The sequence below is a fragment of the Somniosus microcephalus genome, chromosome 5 (assembly GCF_052327205.1).
Source record: "Somniosus microcephalus isolate GS21.2 chromosome 5, FLI_Smic_1.0, whole genome shotgun sequence".
NCBI classification, from domain to species: domain Eukaryota; kingdom Metazoa; phylum Chordata; class Chondrichthyes; order Squaliformes; family Somniosidae; genus Somniosus; species Somniosus microcephalus.
Genome location: NC_140991.1, coordinates 112,911,708 through 112,934,650, shown reverse-complemented (window position 1 = coordinate 112,934,650; position 22,943 = coordinate 112,911,708). Strand labels below are relative to the sequence as shown.

Genomic DNA, 22,943 nt, shown 5'->3' with positions numbered 1-22,943 from the left:
CACAACAGGGAGGATGGCCACTGGCGCAGGGATTGTAAAAAGCCTGGGAAAGATGATAAAGCCAGGACCCCCGCAGCCCCAACTCAGAAGGCAGAGACAGAAACTCCTCCCGATACAGCCGAGTCCGTCATGGAATCGATAAAATTTTTCCTCAGGGCCAATCAGGGAAAGGTAGCAGCCATCAGTGGTGCTGCAGCCCCCTCGCCCACGTCTGCCTCCCCACAATGACTGGAGCCCGTGCAGCCTGTCCGTCTGTGTAATCTCCGGTAAGATGAATGGAAGAGACCGCTCGTACAGATGGAGGTAGAGAAGGTTACAGGGACTTATCTATTGGATACGGGGGCGTCATGCACCGTGATCCATACGGATAATCCCAACACCTCACCTCTGTCTAACGGGGTTCCGTACATTCTATCGGGATTCACCGGTCAGGAGCAGGCGGGGGTATACTCCAGGCCCCTGTCAGTCCATCTGGGCACGCTCCAAACTAAGTGGACCTGCATCCTGGCAAAGTGGAATAAGGAGGAAGGAAAGGGGATCCTAGGAGCCGACTTCCTGGTGGGCCACGGGATCCTCGTGGATCTCCGCAACCACTGCCTTTGGGGGGCTAGCACAGACAGGGAAGAAGGTGTAGTGGTCATCATGGCCAAGGAGGGTGAGGGGACCTTGTGTACTGTGAAGCCCAAAGAAGGTTACGACCTTGGGCTCATGTTAAATGGTGTCCCGGAGGCACTGCAGGCAGTCGTGCAGGCAAACCTCACAGCCTTTGCCACCCATAAACACGACTGCGGGAGGATCACAGGGTTTGAGGTTAAAATAGACGGGGACCCCATGGCCCAACCACAGAAGCAGTACAATTTCCCCAAGGAGGCAGAACCCGACATGGAGGCAGCCATCACCTCCTTAGTTAAACAGGGAGTGTTGAGGCCCATAGCCACTCATGTTAATTCTCCACTTTGGCCGGTTAGGAAACCGGACAATTCATGGAGAGCCACGGTGGACTATCGGGTGCTTAACAGCAATATCCCCGCGTGTGCCCCCACAGTAGAAGCAGTGGCTAATCTTATTAGCAGTATTCCAGCATCCGCGAACACATTCACAGTGCTGGACATTTCGAATGGGTTCTGGTCCATCCCTTTAAAATGGGAGGACCAATATAAGTTTGCCTTCACCATTAAGGGACAGCAGTATACCTGGACCTGTCTGCCACAGGGTTTCCACAACAGCCCCAGCATCTTCCACCAATGCATGAAGGATAGTTTAAAAGAGTTCAGTCAGCCCACTCGGGTACTGCAGTATGTGGATGACCTGCTCTTATTTACCGACTTGGTCGGGGAGCATGGCCCACTGCTGGCTGAGCTGCTGCAGAGAAAGGGGTTTAAAGTCAACCCCAAGAAGGCGCAGATCGGTCAGCAAGAGGTTAAATTCCTGGGTCTGACTGTCCGCACAGGAGAGAGGGCCATAGGGCAGGCAGCAGACAGCGTGGGGAAGCAGCATCAGAATAACTGGCTGCTGCTCGAGCCTAGCATGAGCCACCAGTGGGAGATAGGAGACCTAGTGATGGTAAGAAACTATGCCCGGGTGGGAAGTTTAGAGCCACTCTACATGGGACCCTATAGTATAGTTGATAGGGCCAGCCCCATGGTCTATGCAGTAAAACTACCCCGGTGTACAAAGTGGTTCCACGCCAAACAATGTAAATTGTATAAATCTAACCATACAAGTTCAAGTTCACAGGTTGTAAAGACAGGCACTGTGGCTTGTTTCCAGGGAAAAGTTGTCCGGCCCAGCAATTGGGACACTTCCCCGCCCCAGTGGGACCTAAGTTTTGGCCGAAGTTTAAATTTGAACCAGTTATCCAGTTCAGAAACAGAGAAACAGCAGCCTGAGAGTAGAAATCTGCAGGCTGCTGCAAGTTCATTCACAGAACCTCTTCAGTTTCCCTGCACAGGCGCAGTCGCGCGCCTGAGGGGAGAGGTTTCCCAACACTGGGTTTGCGCAGGCGCAGTTCCCCAGCCTGTGATCCCAGCGGCTCCTCTTCGGTTTTCCTGCGCAGGCGCATCATCTGTTTGAAGACAGAGGTTTCACAGCCTCTGCCGGGGGACTCTGGGGAGGGGGTTTGCACAGGCGCAGTCACCTGTTTGAAGGGACAAGCTTCCCAGCCCGCTTCTAGAGTGGTTCCCCCTATGGTGTGGGACTCTGGGGAGGAAGGGGTAGCAATTCCTCTTGCGGGGGACAAATGGGATGAGCTGGTACCAGGTTTTGGACCTGGGGAGAAAGATTTTCAGCCATCAGCAGCGGGTGGTGAGGGAATACCTGCCCCTAGTACAGGAGTGGGTAGGGAAAAGGAGACAAACCCGGAGTACCGGCAGGCTGCCAGGTATATTAAACAGTGCAGGCTGTTTGCATCAGGGGGAGAAGGTTCCCAGCCAGCTAGGGCTGTGACCCAAGCTCAGGGTCCATCATCCTAAGTTTCCCCAACAGAGAAGCCCCTCAGAAGGGCTCTTCGGGTGCCCCAGTGCAAGAAAGCATGGTCACCCACTTTACAGTGGAGTAGGGCGGTCTCCCGAAGCAGGGAGAAGCCAAAGGGCAGAGGTCCCCAATCAGCAGCCATAAGCTGCCAGGGACCAGAGCAGGAGGCAGTCCAGCTTCGCTGCAGGCAGCAGTAATCTGCGACAGTGACACCAGAGATTAGCCTAGCCGTCCGGAGACGGGCGGCATTTGTATTATAGCTTTGTGTTAAGTAACCAATGTTTATAGCTTGCTTTTAAGGTGTTTAAATTTTAAGTTTAGAATGTAACTGGTAGTTATAAGTTTAAGTTTAAAGTTTAAGTTTATAAGTGTGCCAAATGTTTGTATTTTGGTCCAAGGTCAAGGGACCCGACCATGTCTCCACCTAAGGCAGCAGGTTAGTGAGAGACCTGACTGCATGTCCTTTTAAGTTCTTTTGCAGGAGAGTGGACAAAGGAGCAGCCCTGTTCACCCAGCCCGAGCTGGGCATCGAATGAAGATATGGATATAGAATGTTGGGGATCACCTCGCCACTGGACAAATCCGGGAGGAGACCCAGCAGCGACCTTCGGGAGAAACTGCACAGGGTCCGGAGGAACCTGCCTACTCATCCTACGTGGAAGAGATGGCACCAGCTGGAACCCAGCACTATCCTGACCGAATTTCACGTGCGGGAGACCTCGCTATTGAGGTGTCATGGTGGGGAAGCGCGGGCGCCTTGTCAGATAGGGATGCATTCCCCGGGAGTGGGTGGTGGTGGCCCGGGAAAGATTGTAAAGGGGAGGGGGAGACCCAAGAGTCACGTGGGTGCGTTCCGGGAAGGGAGGAACTCACCCGGGGCCCATGGGCAAAGTTAGAGTGTAAGTGTGGCTGGGAAGGATGAGTGGGTGGCCGGATCTGGGATCCAAGTTTGAGTGTGGGGCCAGTGAGAGCCGCCACACAGGCACCCATCATTTTCTCCAGCCAGTTCAGGGCAGACGGGAGGGGGAGGGACTGGGAGTCGCGATCCCATACACTCCGGTCTCGGTCTGTGAAACATGAGGGGTACCCCGCCTCCACAAAGGGACAAGGGAACGGCTCGGGGCTGGCAGATCAGACTGTTCTGTAAAATCCATTCTGTATGTTTTAAAAGTTCAAGACCATTAAAGGGGGGGGTGGAAGGAACATTTACTGCCCGGGTGGGAGGAGCAATACCCACTCGAATTTCGCACCCCATCATTGGCACGTGATGGTCAGGGTTTATTTCAGCATTTTGTTTCAAATGTTTAATGGAGATTTTTGTATTTTGTTTTACAGTTCCAAGTGGTGCAGAGGCGTAGGTCCCTCTCCGTGCTTGGAATCATTTTGATTACATTGTATAAGCAAGATTGCAACATTTTGTAATATGTTATAATGTAACAAGTGGTGCAGGGGGATGAGTGCCCTTGTTGCAACATTTTGTAATTGAGGTATCTGTAGATACCTACCGTACCACGGTTTTTCTCGGATTTGAGGGGAATAGATGGGTGGGGGAATCAGTGATAGGTAGCTATAGGTAAATACAGGGGATGGTTGTTTGTTGGGGGTCAGAAAATTTTGCTCACTTCTTCAAGAGGATACTACAAGCAAGTTGGGAGTATCCAAGGGCGGAATGTAGGGGTTCGCAAAATCTCCTCAGTCCCCGAAAATCGGGAAATATTAATCCACATTGTGGACGAAGACTTTGTGTGATTTAAATTGTCTCTGGGTTGGACAATGTTTTAAAACGTGCCCAGAACCGCAAAAGGCTGTGTTAAGGAGCCCATGAGCTAAGCAGCACTTGGACACTGGAATCAAAGGACTTTGTAAAAATTGCACACTTTAAGATAGTACATTTTATCAAAGAAAAGGATGTACTCTTGAGTTTTGAACCTTATGGAAACAGAATGTTCAGCAGGAAAAAGGACAGACAGGCCATTAGCATTTGAATGGAGCCTGAGCTGTCAATCACCCTGTGGTATTGGGCGGGTCAGGTAAACTACAAGCTGTTTGTTTACACTGGGGAGTAGCCCGTTTGAATCTGTCAATCAAAGGCAGTTCAGGAAGCCCCTCCCTGCAGAGACAATTGATTTGTTTACAGAAACTGCTACAAGGATGTTTGCATAAGGAGTAACCACTTGAGACTGCAGTCTCAGTTGACCACAGACATGAGTTTCTGTTTACATAGTAATACAACTCCATTCAAACCCATCAGGTTGAATGAAGACACATTCAAACCACTCCAAGCTTTATTCGACAGCCATCACAGACAATGGACACATTTAAACTGCAACTTTATTCAAACCCATCCCAGACAATGGGGACAGTTGAATCCCTTTTGTTTCAGCCCAGAAACTTACGGATCTGGGCGGTAACATTTCGGCCCCAAAATTGGGGTATAAAAAGATAGCTTCTCAGAGGTATCTCTTTCTCCGGCTTGCCTCCGTGTGCCCTCTACAGTGTGGAGTCTGACTGAAGAGGTAAAAACACCAGCAGTTTACTTTTAAAACACTGGGGTGTTTCTTTACTTCAGGACAGTGAAGATCTCGTGGGGCACAGAGCTGGCATTATAGTGGTGAGCATATATTTTTCTGACCTTCCACAAGGCAACTTAGGATAGGCATAGGGGTGGGGAGTAAAGTGGGATTTCGTTAGAATTGTCATTTTAGTCGTTTTCCCTCATTATGCCTGTTTTTCCTCCCCTATCTAAGCAATTTTACCATGATTACATTGATCATGTGGTGTAGTTTATTTAGTTAATAAAGTTTGACTTTCTTGCATCCAAACCATTTGTCCGTTTTTAATATATCATTAATTATAAGTTCCTCCAGTCAGAACTGGAAGGGTGGGTTTAGCGATTCGAAACCGCTGATTGGTATTGGTCACAGTGCAGTGGGAAAAAAGGCTGCTTGACCAGGTAAATTACTGTAAACCAGGTAAAAGATGCCCCCCTACAAGGGCCTGGTTGAAGTGGGATGGGTGCCCTTGAGTTTTTTTTAATATTTGTTCCTGGGATGTGGGTGTCGCTGGCAAGGCCAGCATTTATTGCCTATCCCCAATTGCCCTTGAGGAGGTGGTGGGGAGCTTCCTTCTACAACTGCTGCAGTCCTTGTGGTGAAGGTACTCCCACAATGCTGTTTGGGGAGTTCCAGGATATTGATCCAGCGATGATGAAGGAACGGCAATATATTTCCAAGTCAGGATGGTGTGTAACTTGGAGGGGAACTTGCAGGTGATGGTGTTCCATTTTTTTATGCTGCCCTTGTCCTTCTAGGTGGTAGAGGTCGCGGGTTTGGGAGGTGCTGCCGAAGAAGCTTTGGTGAGTTGATGCAGTGCATCTTGTAGATGGCACACACTGCAGCCACGGTACGCTGGTGGTGGAGGGAGTGAACGTTTAAGGTGGTGGATGGGGTGCCAATCAAATGGGCTGCTTTATCCTGGATGGTATTGAGCTACTTGAGTGTTGTTGAAGCAGCACTCATCCAGGCAAGTGGAGAGTATTCCATCACACTCCTTACTTGAGCCTTGTAGATGGTGGATAGGCTTTGGGGAGTCATGAGGTGAGACACTCGCCACAGAATACCCAGCCTCAGACCTGCTCTTGTAGCCACAGTATTTATGTGGCTGGTCCAGTTAAGTTTCTGGTCAATGGTGACCCCCAGGATGTTGATGGTGGGTGATTCGGGGATGGTAATGCCATTGAATGTCAAGGGGTGGTGATTAGACTCTCGCTTGTTGGAGATAGTCAATGCCTGGCACTTGTGTGGTGCGAATGTTACTTGTCACTTATTAGCCCAAGCTTGAATGTCGTCCAGGTCTTTTTGCATTCGGGCATGGACTGCTTCATTATCTGAGGAGTTGCGAATGGAACTGAACACTGTGCAGTCATCAGCAAACATCCCAATTTCTGACCTTATGTTGGAGGGAAGGTCATTGATGAAGCAGCTGAAGATGGTTGGGCCTAGGACACTGCTCTGAGGAATTCTAGTAGTGATGTCCTGGGGCCAAGATGATTGACCTCCAACAACCAAAACCATCTTCCTTTGTGCTAAGTATGACTCCAGCCAGTGGAGAGTTATCCCCCAATTCCCACTGACTTCAATTTTACTAGAGCTCCTTGATGCCACACTCAGTCAAATTCTGCCTTGATGTCAAGGGCAATCACTCTCACTTCACCTCTGGAATTCAGCTCCTTTGTCCATGTTTGGACCAAGGCTGTATTGAGGTCTGGAGCCGAGTGGTCCTGGCGGACCCCAAACTGAGCATCGGTGAGTAGGTTATTGGTGAGTAAATGCCGCTTGGTAGCACTCTCAATGACACCTTCCATCACTTTGCTGATGATTGAGAGTAGGCTTACGGGGCGGTAATGGGCCAGATTGGATTTGTCCTGCTTTTTGTGGACAGGACATACCTGGGTAGTTTTCCACATTGTCGGATAGATGCCAGTGTTATAGCTGTACTGGAACAGCTTGGCTAGAGGTGCGGCTCATTCTGGAGCTGAGGTTTGACAGTACTGCATAAGCCTGCTGGGATTTGGTGGCATGGGGAGGCTAATTGATCTGCCAGCTTTTCCCAACTCCACCAAGGCCACCACCAAGCAATGCTTCCAGCTTCTCCCTACTTCCCTTTTGCTTCCACCTCCTTCACCTTCCCTGCGCCCTGCTTCCCTCTCCTCTCTCCTTCGCTTCCCTCTCCTCTCTCCTTCACTTCCCTCTGTGCTCCTGCCCTCACCCCCTCCTATATCTAAGATTTTTGTAAATTATTCTGTTACTGGTATAAAAAGTGCTGAAAGGTATTGGTTTATAATGTGGATCTCTGGCATTTATCCTCTGTGGTAGAAAGGAAAATCTGAAGAAATGCCAGCTCCAGACCCTTGGGGTGAACTCATGCTGAGCAATGTGAGCATGCAATTCCTTTCTCTGCTATGTTACCTAAGGCATTACTTCATTTATTGTAAGTGCATTCATAGCCCTATAAATTTTCCCTTAAAGTATTTCTCTCATTCCCTTTTGCGGGTTACTATTGAAGCTGCTTCCACCACACTTTCAGACAGTGCCTTCCAGATCACAAAAACTTGCTGTGTAAAAAAAATGTTTCCTCATGTCGCTTCTAGTTGATTTGCCAATCACCTTAAATCTGTGTCATCTGGTTAATGGCCTTTCTGCCACTTGAAACAGTTTCTCCTTATTTACTCTATGAAAGCCATTCATGATTTTGAACACCTCTATCAAATCACCTCTTAACCATCTTTGCATCTAAGGAGAACAACTTCAACTTCTCCAGTCTCTCCACACAACTGAAGTCCCTCATCCCTAGTACCATTCTAGGAAAACTCCTCTGCACCCTCTAAGGCCTTGACATCCTTCCTAAAGGGTAATGCCCACAATATTCCAGCTGAGGCCTAACCAGTGCTTTTTAAAGGTATAGTATAACTTCCTTGCTTTTGTACTCTATGCCTCTACTAATAAAGCCAAGGATCTCATATGCTTTTTTAACAGCCTTCTCAACTTGTCCTGTCACCTTCAAAGATTTGTATACATACACCCTCAGGTTCCTATGTTCCTGCACCCCCTTTACATTTGTACCATTTAGGTTATATTGCCTCTCCTCATTCTTCCGACCAAATTTTTAATTAACAATGCTATATTAAATTTCATCTGCATGTGTCTGCCAATTTTACCAGTCCGTCTATATCCTCCTGAAATCTGTTGCTGTCGTCCACATTGTTTACTACAGTTGAGGTATGAGGTTACATGACTGTATATTTCTTCCTTTTTCCTCAACCGAGGATTCCCCTCAACCGTGTCTGTCCCATTTCCTGCACTTTTGCTCTTACCCTTTCCCTTCCCTTACAGTACCATGATAGGATTCCCCTTGCCCACACCTTCCATCCCACCAGCTTCCACATTAAACTGATCATCCTCCGCCACCTCCAGCATGATGCCACCACCAAATACATCTTCCTGTCCCCTCCCCTTTCAGCATGTTCCCTCCGCAACACCCTGGTCCACTCTTCAATCACCCCCAATACCCCCTCCCTTCCCACAGCAACTTTCCACTGTCCAGGGCCCCAAACACTCCTTCCAGGTGAAACAGTGATTTACTTGTACTTCTTTCAATTTAGTATATTGTATTCACTGCTCATAATTGGGCTCCTCTACATTGGGGAGAACAAATGCAGATTGGGTGATCGCTTTGCGGAACACCTCCATTCAGTCCGCAAGCATGACCCCGAGCTCCTGGCGCTTGTCATTTTAATTCTCCTCCCCTCTCCCACTCTGACCTCGTCATCCTTGGCCTCTTACACTGTTCCAATGAAGCTCAATGAAAGCTCGAGGAACAGTACCTCATCTTTTGATTAGACGCTTTACAACCTTCTGGACTCAACATTGAGTTCAACAATTTCAGATCACCACCACTGCTCCTATCTTTTTGGACAGCAGCTGTTGGTAATGATTCTGCCATTGCCATTTACACCTCCTCTAGACCCATCTTTTGTTTCTTTGCTTGTCACATTACCACCCTCTTTCGCCTTGCACCATCATCGCTTTTGTCATTTAATCTCTCCTCCTTCCACCCTATCACAGACCTTCCCTTTTGTTCTTTCCTCCCCTCTGTCCTTTCCCTGCCCCTGTACTTGCTGAAAACCTATTACATCTCTAACTTTTTCTTGTTCTGATGAAAAGTCATCGGCCTGAAACGTTAACTTTATTTCTCTCTCCACAGATGTTGCCTGATGTACTGAGAATTTCCAGCATTTTCTGTTTTTATTACAGGACTGTAACTGGGCCATTCACTATCAAAGCTTATTCTGTGGCTGTTTAGAATGCTGGTCTTTACCTTCGATTAGACGTATACGCGCGGCATGAATACAATAACCTGAATGACCAGGACTCTCAATGACTTAGAATGTGATTAAACAGTATGGTATCGAATTTCTGCTCATTTGCTTCAGATTTTTTGATGCAATTCGCCCAAAATCAGCCAAACCAGCACAAAAGATTGCGGAAGTTTAAGCACAAATTATGCCCAGTGCAAATCAAGTTTCCATGATCTTTTGTACTGGTTTAAAAAACATCACGCTAGAAATCGGCCCTCCCACACAAATCTGGCCATGTCCCCAGGGTGAATTAATCACCATGCTGAGTTTCTGCGAATTGCGCTCATTTGCAGGCCTTCGAGGAGGCTCTTAAAATTAAACTGGGCACTAATAGGCACATTGTACAATAAAAGCTTTTGAATATATATTTTTTAATTTACTAAGATACCGTACCCCAATATAACTAGCAAATGGGTCTGTATAGTTTTTTAAGTAATTTTCAGTTATTTAAAATCCGGTTACTCACAGGTGGTGGACTAGACGCTCTGATTAAAATGCTTATTTTTTGTGATAACCCCATTTTCAGCTGTATTAATCAAACTGCACCAAGTTACCCTCTTAAATATATCAAGGAATATTTTTAAAGCACATTTTTTTAAAGATTACTCTCTCTAAAATGCTGCTTGATTGCCCTGGTTCATGGCAGATTTTACGTTTGATGATATGTAAATGAGCTTGAGCGGAAACTTGAGGGGAAAAAAACACTTCTCAAAACTAGCGCAATTTTGAGCGTAATTTGCACCCGGATCACCAATTGCGCCCAAAGTGGAATCTCCAGGCCCATGACTGTTCATTAATAACATTTAAAAAAAGGTTTCTATCCTTGGTGCAAGCTTCATCTGGGTATTTTGGTTCATAACAAATATTGCCATCTAAATAATGCAGGGCCACTCTTTACTGTCAGACTCATCGTCAATGAGATGACATATTACACAAGCTTTGCATGATGAATATCCACAGCACTGATACTACAGTACATTTGAAATATATCTGATGGGTTTTTAATATATTGTATATTGTGTTTTACAGTCTGTTTATCAAAATCATAAAATTTCTGCATTACAATTCTAAAACCAATTTATACATGTATTAGGATCCATACCATTGTGAAAATTGCTGAATAATAAAAATGTCTTAAGTGCTGAGCAGCACCAAGTGAGCTGTTTTCCAAATATGAGCCTCCCTCTACCCCAGTGTACACACCTCTGCCCCATCTATTTACATTCAGTTCAATATTTTTTAACAGTTAGCATTTCCTTTCTCAATACGCCAAATATAGTAAATACTTAAAGGTGATTACTGTTTACAAAAAACACCCTCCTCTTCAGTTTGCTATGTTTGCTCCATCAATAAGTGTCTCTTTCCTACAGCTTCAGCCAGCCACCATGCTATTATGTTCACTCCCACTCAATGCTCAGAAAACAAGATGAAAACAGAAAAAGAACGCTCTTGATAGAGATAGTGTTCAGGCACTTGTTAATGTGTTGAATAACATTTCATTAAAATGAAAGTGCATGTAGTCCTTTTACATTCTGTCAAGTAACTCAATTTCAGTTTAAGATGTGTTCTCATTCATCTTCTAGTGCTCCACTTCCAGACAAGCCATTTTAATTCTCTCTCAGATTAGAAACTAATTTTAGGCAAGCCACAGGGAACACATCATCCTCTTTCTAAAAAAAATAAAGTAGCATGTCTTGCTTTCTTAATTTTCATTTTACTCTTAATGGAGACTGTACAATGGTTTTAAATCCTAAAGGAACCACCTGCATCCATGGCTACTTCATTGGCCACCTTAGTGAGGGAAATAAAGAAGTAAATTAATTCAAGTGATATAACAAGCAGTATAAAACACCCTCAATGGATCCAATAATTAAAAAAGATCAAAGTTATTATCTGGTGTTTTTCCCTATTTTATGTAACAGGATAGGGAGCCGTGAAACATTTTTTTCTATTGTACAACAGCTTTAATGCTCGCCAGTGCTGTCTCTTATGCAGTAAGCTTGGCAGCTCCCAGTTTGTCACTGTGCATCTATATATGTTCTGTATTTATGAAAGATTTTTATTATCAAGGTAATAAATGTCAATGCATGGGAATTTTTCTCGTTTTAGTAACATCAGATATACCGTAGTGCAACGCTGACCCTTAAATTAACCTGAGAGAGAGAACCAATGTAATTTCTGCTGCCCGTCCAACCATCCTTAATATTTTCTGAGTGAGACCTTCAAATAATAATAAATTGGGGGCATTTAATTCTGGGGACTTATGCATACTAGAAGCTTTGAAACCCATTTCACTTAGCACCTTTACACCCAGAAGAGAGTGGAGACTTTTATGCCATCTGTGCAGGTTGAATTTGCAACCAAATCTCAGAGGTAAAAATGTCTGTGTTTGAAGCCATTACACCACTCATTTTTCCTGTTTTCCAACAATATAAATCTGCACCAAAGCTACATTTCATACATAAATTACATATTTATTTAATGGTGTATAAGCTTTTGATAACTTGTACTGCATTCAAAATTTTTATTTACTCACACAGTGTGACCCTGAAAATTCATAATGCTATTTACACCCAGGTTCCACAATTGAGGCAGAACTTCCACTCACTGATTACCTGCAGTCTTGACTCCACCAGAGAATGTGGGGTCAGCTCATTTAAATACCCACTGGTGTTTCAGTAGCACAACTCTCATGTAACGTGGGACTACTTTGCCGGGGCGAGGGCCAGAAATTTGTTTGGCAGTCTTTAAAAAGGCTGGAAGGGAACATTGCAAGCAAGCTGGGGGAGTAGCAGCAAAGTACTGAACATATTGCAAGACTGAGGTAACTGTCAGGTAAATGACATAGATGGCTCACAAGACATTTTATGGTACTTTTGGAGCCTGTCTTCAAATGGAAGACTTGGCAGACTCCCAAAGAAGGGAGCAGGGCATTGGAAGGAGGAAGAAAAGAAGAGCATAAAATATCAATGAGGCTGACCAGCAGTCACGACTGGATGAAATGCAGCAAAGGTGAAAGAGAGAGAGGGAGAGATGGGTGCCCAATGCTGGAAGCCTCGGAAAAGTGTCTCGTGTGTCATGTGGAGTGAGGTGGTAGTGGCACTGATTGCCACCTCTCTTACTGGATGGCCCTATCTCACTGCAGCCTGGTTATGATGCCAAACTGGATATATTTCTCAGGTCTCCTATGAAGTGCATCAGTTACCTGATGAATATATCCATGGTAGACACCCTGGATGTTATTGCACAGATCCTCAATGACTGCTTGAAATAAACCTGTGGCATAAAAGCTGATTGTGGTCATCAATTTTACAGCCACAGGCAGAGCTGTCTGGGCAGATCATCTTGCAGTAGCTGGCACAGGTCTCCAACTGCTTCTTTGGCAAAACACACTTTTCCTAGATGGATATTCTCACTGAGATGGTCATAGGATCTGTGTGGCCTGCAAATTCTTTGGCGGGGGTGGGAAGGAGGTGAACATGGTAATATCACTGCCTCCTCAAAAACTGTATCGCACTTCCTTCCTCCATTCTGGGTTGCTCCTCCTCCTATGCAAAACAGGGTGCATAACTTTTTTTTAAATTTGTTTTTATGGAATGTGGGCATTGCTGGCAAGGCCAGCATTTATTGCCCATCCCTAATTTCCCTTGAGAAGGTGGTGGTGAGCCGCCTTCCTGAACCGCTGCAGTCGTGTGGTGAAGGTACTTCCACAGTGCTGTTAGGTAGGGTGTTCCAGGATTTTGACCCAGCGACGTTGAAGGAACAGCGATATATTTCTAAGTCAAGATGGTGTATGACTTGGAGGGGCACTTGGAGGTAGTGGTGTTCCCATGCGCCTGCTGCCCTTGCCCTTCTGGGTGGTAGAGGTCGCGGTTTTGGGAGGTGCTGCTGAAGAAGCCCTGGCGAGTTGCTGCAGTGCATCATATAGATGGAAAACACTGCAGCCATGGTATGCCGGTGGTGGAGGGAGTGAATGTTTAAGGTGGTGGATGGGGTGCCAATCAAATGGCTGCTTTGTCCTAGATGGTGTCAAGCTTCTTGAGTGCTGCTGGAGCTGCACTCATCCAGGCAAGTGGAGAGTATTCCTTACTTGTGCCTTGTAGATGGTGGAAAGGCTTTGGGGAGTCAGGAGGTGATTACCTAGCCTCTGACCTGCTCTTGTTGCCACAGTATTTATGTGGCTGGTCCAGTTAAGTTTCTAGTCAAAGGTGACCCCAGGATGTTGATGGTGGGGGATTCGGCAATGGTAATGCTGTTGAATGTCAAGTGGAGGTGGTTAGACCCTCGCTTGTTGGAGATAGTCATTGCCTGGCACTTCAGTGGCGCAAATGTTACCTGCCACTTATCAGCCCAAGCCTGAACGTTATTCAGGTCTAGTTGCATGCGGGCATTGACTGCTTCATTACCTGTGGAGTTGTGAATGGCGCTGAACACTGTGCAGTCATCAGCGAACATCCCCATTTCTGACCTTATGTTGGAGGGAAGGTCATTGATGAAGCAGCTGAAGATGGTTGGGCCTAGGACACTTCCCTGAGGAACTGCTGCAGCAATGTCCTGGGGCTGTGATGATTGACCTCCAACCACCACAACCATCTTCCTTTGTGCTAGGTAAGACTCCAGCCAGTGGCGTGTTTCCCACCCCCCCCCCCCCCCGATTCCCACTGACTTCAGTTTAACTAGGGCTCCTTGATGCCACACTCGGTCAAATGCTGCCTTGATGTCAAGGGCAGTCACTCTCACCTCACCTCTGGAATTCAGCTCCTTTGTCCATGTTTGGACCAAGGCTGTAATGAGGTCAGGAGCTGAGCGGTTTTGATGGAACCCAAGCTGGGCATCAGTGAGCAGGTTATTGGTGAGTAAGTGCCGCTTGATAGCACTGTCTGACGTAAGAAAACTACTAGGCACTTGGTCTGAGTATTAAACAAGGCCTTAATCAACTGTTTCACATGTCCTTCACTAGTTCCTGTTTACAAAATGTCCTGAGCAAGCTGGGCCGTGCCCGAGTATTTATACTCTCCCTGGACAGCGTCACCAGCAGGCTGCCCAGTATTATTTCATAAGTCATTTCTACATGAATGGCAAGATTCATGTCACTGTCGATGACTCCTTCCATCACTTTGCTGATGATTGAGATTAGACTGATGGGGCGGTAACTGGTCGGGTTGGATTTGTCCTGCTTTTTGTGGACAGGACCTACCTGGGCAGTTTTCCACATTGTCGGATAGATGCCAGTGTTGTAGTTGTACTGGAACAGCTTGGCTAGAGGTGCAGCTAGTTCTGGAGCACAAATCTTCAGCACGATAACTGGGATGTTGTCAGGGCCCACAGCCTTTGCTGTATACAGTGTGCTGAGCAATTTTTTGATATCACGTGGAGTGAATCGAATTGGCTGAAGACTGGCTTCTGTGGTGGTGGGGACCTCAGGAGGAGGCCGATATCGATCATCCACTTGGCACTTCTGGCTGAAGATGGGTGCAAACGCTTCAGCCTTGTCTTTTGCACTCACGTGCTGGGCTCCACCATCATTGAGGATGGGGATATTCATGGAGCCTCCTCCTCCCATTAGTTGTTTAATGGTCCACCTCCATTCACGACTGGATGTGGCAGGACTTCAGAGCTTTGATCTGATCTGTTGATTGTGGGATTGCTTAGCCCTGTCTATAGCATGCTGCTTCTGCTTTTTAGCATACATGTAGTCCTGTGTTGCAGCTTCCCCAGGTTGGCACCTCATTTTTAGGTACGCCTGGTGCTGCTCCTGGCATGCTCTTCTATAGGTTGTGGTGGAATACAATTCTGCTGCTGATGACCCACAGCACACTCCCCCCCCCCCCCTTTGAGCTGCTAGATCTGTTCTGAATCTATGCCATTTAGCACGGTAGTAGTGCCACACAACATGATGGAGGGTGTCCTCAGTGTGAGGATGCGACTTCGTCTCCACAATGACTGTACGGCGGTCAATGCTACCAATACTGTCATGGACAGATGCATCTGCGACAGGTAGATTGGTGAAGACGAGGTCAATTTTATTTTTCCCTCATGTTGGTTCTCTCACCACCTGTCGCAGGCCCAGACTGGCAGTTATGTCCTTCAGGACTCGGCCAGCAGTGGTACTACCAAGCCACTCTTAGTGATGGACATTGAAGTCGCCCACACAGAGTACATTCTTTGCCCTTGCTACTCTCAGTGCTTCTTCCAAGTGCTGTTCAACATGGAGGAGTACTGATTCATCAGCTGAAGGAGGGGGTTAGATGGTAATCAGCAGGAGGTTTCCTTGCCCATGCTTGACCTGATGCCATGAGACTTCATGGGATCCAGAGTCAATGTTGAGGACTCCCAGGGCCACTCCTTTCTGACTGTGCCACCACCCCTGGTGGGTCTGTCTTGCCCCTGGTGGGTCAGGGCATAGCCAGGGATGGTGATGGAGGAGTTTGGGACATTGGCTGAAAGGTATGATTCTGTGAGTATGACTATGTCAGGCTATTGCTTGACTCATCTGTGGGACAGCTCTCCCAATTTTGGCACAGGTCCCCAGATGTTGGTGAGGAAGACTTTGCTGGGTTGATTGGGCTGGGTGCGCCGTTGCCGTGTCTGTAGCCAGTGCCGAGAGGTCTGTCCGGTTTCATACATATTATGGTTTTTCGTAGCGGTTGTGTACAACTGAGTGGCTTGCTAGGCTATTTCAGGGGGCAGTTAAGAGTCACTCACATTGCTGTAGGTCTGGAGTCACATATGGACCAGACCAGATAAGGACAGCAGATTTCCTTCCCTAAAGGGCATTAGTGAACCTGATTGGTTTTTACAACAATCCAATAGTTTCCATTACTGATACTAGTTTTTTATTCCAGTTTTATTTAATTAACTGAATTTAAATTCCCCAGTTGCCCTGGTGGGATTTGAACACAGGTCCCTGGATCAGTAGTCCAGGCCTCATGGATTACTAGCCCAGCGATGTTACCACTATGCTACTGTGATTAGAACTATCTGCTTTTGTGGAGGGTAAATGTTGACACAGACTGGATGGACAGACTGGCCTGTTTCTGTGTTCTGCTTTCTATTCATTACCACTTCCATTAAAATTGCAAAAAAAAAATGAATGCCCATTGAGATTCCCATGCCTGGTACTCAGAGCCTCTTACTGTGGGTGTGCTCACATGAGCCCTCAAACTTTCAGAGGCAAGTGCAGCTCTGCCCAGTTAGGGAGAAAAAACTGTTAAAGCTCTTTGTTATCCCCAATAATCAGTATTTCAAACTTTCTTCAGTCTTCAGGCTCCAAAGTAAATCACTTCTGCCAGTCTCAGCCATTACTGGCAAAAGATACATTTCATTAAATCATTCTATGACGCCCCAATGTAACATTGCAAGCGCAGTGAGAGAGAGAAGGAAAAAGCAAAAGTTCTGATGAAAGGTCATCGGCCTGAAACGTTAACTCTGTTTCTCTCTCCACAGATGCTGCCTGACCTGCTGAGTATTTCCAGCATTTTCTGTTTTTATTTCAGATTTCCAACATCTGCAGTATTTTGCCCTTTGTATTTTGCTTAAGCAATATTGAGGCCCTTACTTTAAAATTGCAGCTTAAGTGCCTAAAGTAGGTGGTATTATGTAAAAAGTGTGTGCAATTAGGAATTATGCATGAATATAGAAAGCAATTCCTTTTTTCTTTTAATTGATCAAACATTCAGGATCGACGTAATGTATATATCACACTATTCCCTCCTCCAGAAAATGTTGAAACTATGGATTATCCAGAAATATGACTGAAAATTCTAATTGCAAATTCCAGTTCTAACTTCCACATGTTCCAATTCCTTTTATATCAGACTCAATACAAAACTGGTCGTATATCTGTTATAGATCAATTACATTTATTTACAAATGCTTCTGCCCCAAAGCAAACCTATTGGTAAGAGCTGTATGCACATTATTGCATTATGTTTTCAATCCTATTCATTCACTGTTATCAACACGAGATCTCTCTTTAGGGACACTGCACCTTTGACTGTGCTGCTCCTGTAAAACCATTATCACGAAAATAATATAACACAGCATGTGTGTGAAAAACAGTCAAGGACAAAGTAAGATAACTGATCTCAGGATGATTGAAGGAGCCTTAAAGCAAAATAAAACAAAATATTCTTAATATTATTGCTGTATATCTGAGCTGTTTCTTTTTTTTGATGCTGCTGTACATTTTGTTTTTTTTTCTATTTCACATTTCCAACATTTGAGATATCGGGCCAGAAATTCGTGACCAAAGGCGTGAGTACGGTCGGGGTACTCACGCATCTGGCCGTTGGAAATGCCAGCGTTCAGCATGAACAGCGCATGCGGGGAACGCCGGCATTTCCAGACCACGGAACGAAGGGGTTCATAGGCACAGCGCGTGCGACTGCACAGGCAGCGCTTGCGCAGTGAACTTCGTAGATTTCATTCATGGATTCAGTGAGGGTAAGTCCTTACAAGTTACACTTGAAAAAAGCAGGTGTAAAGTTGTTCCAAGGCTGCGGAGGAAGATATATTTTATCGTGGAGCTTCTGAAAGGCAATATTTTTGTTTGGGAAAGGGAGGGAAGTTATTTTAAGAAATTTTAAGTAAGTTTTAAAGTTTAAATTTTTTTTTTTAAACAGGTTTTCAGAACGGTAGGTAGAAGGGGCAATTGTGGCTGTGTGAATGGAATGTGAAAATGAGTGTTCTAAAATGAGTAATGTAACATTTCCAGCACTTTTAAGAAAGAAACTTTTCATCAGTAATAAGTAATTATGTATGTATGTCCGCATATATTCCTTTACGTATATGTATGTATGTTTTATATTCCTTTACTAATGTGTATGAATGTATGTTTTTAATTATGATTTTCCAATAAGTTACTTTCTCTGAAAGTCATAATTAAATAATACATTCATACACATAAGTAAAGGAATATATACATAACACGCAAAGGAATATATACAGACATACATACTTTCAGAAGCTCCACGATAAGAAATATCTTCCTCCGCAGCCTCTGGAGCAACTGTACCCATGCTTTTTTCATGTGTAAGTTGTAAGGACTTGACCTCACTGAAATCATGAATGAAGCGGCGGATTTTACTGCGCACGCGTTTTGCCTCTGAACCCCTTCGTTCAGAGGACAGGAAATGCCGGTTTTCCCCGCATGCGCTGTGCATGCTGAAAACCGGCATTTCCTCCGGCCAGACGCGTAAGTACCCCGACCGTACTCGCGCATTTGGAAGGGAATTACTGGGCCAACATTTTACATGTAAAAAAAATGAAAAATTTAACAATTGCACGATTTGCCCCCTCGCATCTGCGACTGAGGGTCCAAGGAGGTGCATTGCGCAAGAGGTCATCGTCATACATATCCTCACACTGTTCCCTTTCGGGAACTGTATGAAGTGGTGGAAGGATTTATGGCCGTGATTAACGCTCATTCCGTGACCGTAACCATCTTTGAACCAGCCATTAGGGTGGTTAGTCCTATGGCGTGAGGGTTTTACGGGCTCCCACAACCCATCTGAGGGGGGGGTCCACCCACACCCACGGACGCAAGTATCCCGCTGGATGTCCACCCAGAATTTATAGTTGGAGCTCCGACTCCACTTGCCGGGACTGTCTGGAGTGGGGTTCGAAACCCTACTCCTTCTGGCCCAGCGGCGGGGATGCTTACTGCTACGCAAAAGGCCCACTCCGCACAAAAGGTGACACCCATACGTTTCCTGCACCTTTTCCCTCCCCGTGACTGGAGCCCTATGCTGCCACTTGAAAGACCAAGCTATCATCTGCCCTTTTTGCGGCGCCTTTGACTTCTCATTACCAATGATGAGCAGGCGCTGCGCCTCCACCTCCTTGAGGAGATTGCTGAGGTCATCATCAGTTCAATTGTGAGTTCTTTTAATGCCGTGAATTGTGCTCATTCCAGCCATTTCACGTTGCTAATCGGATTGGGCCTTTGGCATAGCGGTAGGATCCCCGCCGCTGGGCCAGATCAGGGTAGGGTTTCGAACCCCGCTCCAGACAGTCCCGGCAAGTGGAGTCGGAGCTCCGGCTCTAAATTCTGGGTTGACATCCAGTGGGATATTTGCGTCCGTGGGTGTGGGTGGCCCCCCCTCCTTGTATAGCTTGTGGGAGCCCGTAAAACCCTCCCGCCATAGGACTAACCGCCCTAATGGCTGGTTCAAAGATGGTTACGGTCACGGAATGAGCGTTAATCATGGCCATAAATCCTTCCACTGCTTCATACAGTTCCCCAAAGGGAACAGTGTGAAGACACGTATGACGACGACATTGCTAAATAAATACATGGAATTAAAAAAATTCTTTTAGGGCTTTTAAAAGTCTTTAAATTGCTTTAATTCTGTTTAAAACTACTTCAGATTCTTCAAAATAATGTAAACGTTTTTAAAATTTTATAAAAGTTCACAAAACATTCATAAAATAGCAGATAACTTACTTTCCCTGCAGCTGTGTAACTACAAAGTCCTCTGCAGCTGCTTGGAGAGATTGGGGGCGTGTCCTACTACAATGAGACCTTAAGGGGCGTGTCTCACTTGCACTGCACTCTCCAGGCTTCGCGCTGGCTGCACTCCTGGGCGGCGTGACGTCATACGCTGCCCGGGATTCTTCTTTTTGAAACACCAATTCCAGGCGTCCCTGGAGGTGATCGGCAGGAGCGTCGGGTAAGTGCACGCGCGGCAAGCCCCGTTCACGAATTTCTGGCCCATTCTCTTTATGAATAAGTTTAACTTCTTTCTCCCATTTTGTGTTTGGTTGAGTTTAAAAACATGTAACAGTTTTACAGCTTACCTGTACTGCCCAGAGGTAGTCTAAACGTAACTTTAGGTCCAGTTGTCTGGAGTGAAGTGCAAGTGCACAAGTGAAAAGCAGGATTGCCAAAATAGATTCATATCCTCTTATGTAAAATGTGCCACCTCTTCAGAAATGAACAGAACAAAAAATACATTTATTAAAACCTTTCAGTATTAACTACTCATCAAGTGATAAATATATTATAATGTATACAAGAAATTTATATAGAATCACTGAATTTAGAAATAATGGTTAAAGAAATCAAAGGATTCCATTTTCTAAATACATATCTGGAAGGTATAAGAGAAGTATGCCAACCCTTGTACTAGCGTTATGGATTATTCTGGAAATCACAATCAGTGACATTATCAGGCCTATTTTTAAATGTGGCTGATTGACTTACACAGAACAGCTGAGGGCTCTTTATGTAGTGCAAAATAAACCTGTTTTTAGTGAACAGCATCTGTGATTTTCTTTTCCCTTAAACTTTAATAGTGTGGTGTTTTTACTTGCCCCAATACAGGTTTGTATGGAATACTACATATAAAGCAAAAACATCCTGTCATTTTAATAATTATTCATACCACAATCTAATCACCACTACTGCAAACCTAACTTAGACACGTTGATTTTTAACTTATAAAATTGACAAATAGATCAGGAAAAAGCTTCAAATGTAATATGCATCTAAATTGATAGTATCTTGAAATATTTAAATACTTACCCCATTGCTCTTCTGTATCCACTAATCTCAAAAACTACTATATACAAAATAGTGACGATGAGGAGCAGGATCATTTTTGGTAAGGAGGATATGCGAAGGAATATTGCAAGACTTAGTGTCCCGACAACACAAGCAAGAAAAACATAATGGGCTGCATCACAGGGCAATTCAGTCATTGTTTTATTGAGTCCATCAGGGGCAACAATAACAATGGAGCTGCTAGAATTAGTAGTCCATAGCCAAGGCATGCAGCCAACCTGTGTAAAACACAATAAAGTAACAAAGATTGCCATTTCTTCCTGAAAAATTCCTGGGACAACTTAAACTGCAGTTCTATAATAAAAATTAACTGTGTCTTCTTTATCTTAGTACATTACAATTTGAAGAAATGGAATGTTTAAAGCAATGGTACACCATCATACTTTAGAAGAGGCTTATTTTCTATATGTTGGCTTGTGCTTTTGCTGTTCTTGTACTCCAATAATGATATACATGGTGGATTAAAAAAAAACTTTCTAAAGTTTAATGCCAGTTTTGCCATTTATGTAGGAAAGGAAAGAAGCATGAAGCTGAATATTTCAAAATTCCACTTATCAGTGGATTTGCATGACCCAGTAAGAAGTCATTGTAATTAGATTACTGAAATATAAAACTGAGGACTGGATAGCTAATTTGTTAGTTTAAGGACTTAATCCATTGATCAGGATCTCAGCAAAAGGGATGTTTCAATTTGAGTTCACATGGTGCTGAATTGAATGGGATGATAATGCAATGAGTTCTACAATGGATGGACGATCCACTCTGCCACATACTGCCCAGGTGGTCACGTTGAAACATATCCACATGATATCTTCAGTAAGGGACACGGATTGTAATTTCAGCAACCTTAAGTCAAAATATCCTTTATTAACATCTTCAGAACAATAAATAGTTGCATTTATTTAGTGCCTTATCATATTGTTGAGACATTTCACAAAATGAATTACTTTTTGAAGTGCAAAAGGGAAACGGTGCAATAATTTTGTTCCTGCAATGTCCCACAAACACCTGTGACATGGCTGACCAGTTAATCTGTTTGTTTTTCTGGTTAAGGAAGGAATATTGGTCAGGACACTTCTTCAAATACTGCTGTTCTTCAAATATTGCCATGAGATCTTTAATATTTACTTGAACAGGGAGTCAGCACCTTAATTTATTGTCTTAACCGAAGGACACTGCTTCTCTAGTGCTATAACAATTTTTTCCTACAATGTTACTCCCACTGTTTCCCCTTGTTCCTCTTCTCATGTCGACTATAAAACTTAAATATTGAGGAACCCTCAAATGGATATTCTATGGTAAAGAGATAACAAATGAACACAGATTGAGCACATGACAAGATGGTGAAAAAGAACAATTCTAAAAGATGGATGTTAATGATATATTAGTGTAGTTATTAAATTAAAGGATGATTAATGATGTAGCATATAAAGTTCAGGGTGCTGTATATCATTCCAATCTATCTGGATATCACTGGTCTTTTGATTACCTCAAACAAGTGGTGGCAGAAAAAATTTCTGTGATGCTGATTTACAGGTCCTGCTGGATGAAATCACCCTACGGCCTCAAAGGGAAGGTTTGTCACAAAAGCAGTCACCAGAGTCAGTAAGTTTCTTTCTGTGCAATGGGAGTCCCACTTTGCCACAGTTCCGCTGGTGGAGATGGGACCCCAGAATTCTGGGGCCATTGCTGGGTTTAAGTTCCGCTTGCATGGTCTCTCCTTGAGAACTTCATGCCACTGGCCATTATTCGTGCATGAACCTTGAGTGTCAGCACTCATTGTAAAGGCTCACACATTTGTGAGGACATTACACTGGAACCTGATTCTGTCATCACATGACGTCCATACAGGTGCAGTAGCACTCTTCTCCCAGTGCCCTGGCCAACATTCCACCCTCACCCACTGAGCACTTCCAGTAGGAGTACTGTATAGCAACTAGGAGCAGAAATTCTGGCTGACTTTCTCTTTAATCTAAAGGGACTAAAACT

General features: G+C 44.9%; 1 protein-coding gene across 3 annotated transcripts in view; it reads right to left on the bottom strand.

Moving 5' to 3' along the window:
* Positions 1-22,943, bottom strand: part of LOC147117265 (adenylate cyclase type 1-like) — a 524,560-nt gene that overhangs the window by 178,259 nt on the left and 323,358 nt on the right. For 2 of the 3 annotated variants that reach the window (XM_085988086.1, XM_085988087.1), the window contains 2 exons: positions 20,916-21,172; positions 20,189-20,315 (listed from right to left, as the gene is read on the bottom strand). The exons of the other annotated variant lie outside the window; for it this stretch is intronic. In XM_085988086.1, the coding sequence (XP_085844212.1) occupies positions 20,189-20,315; positions 20,916-21,172 (384 nt within the window). The remainder of the gene's footprint in view (positions 1-20,188; positions 20,316-20,915; positions 21,173-22,943) is intronic. 3 annotated transcript variants of the gene reach the window in all.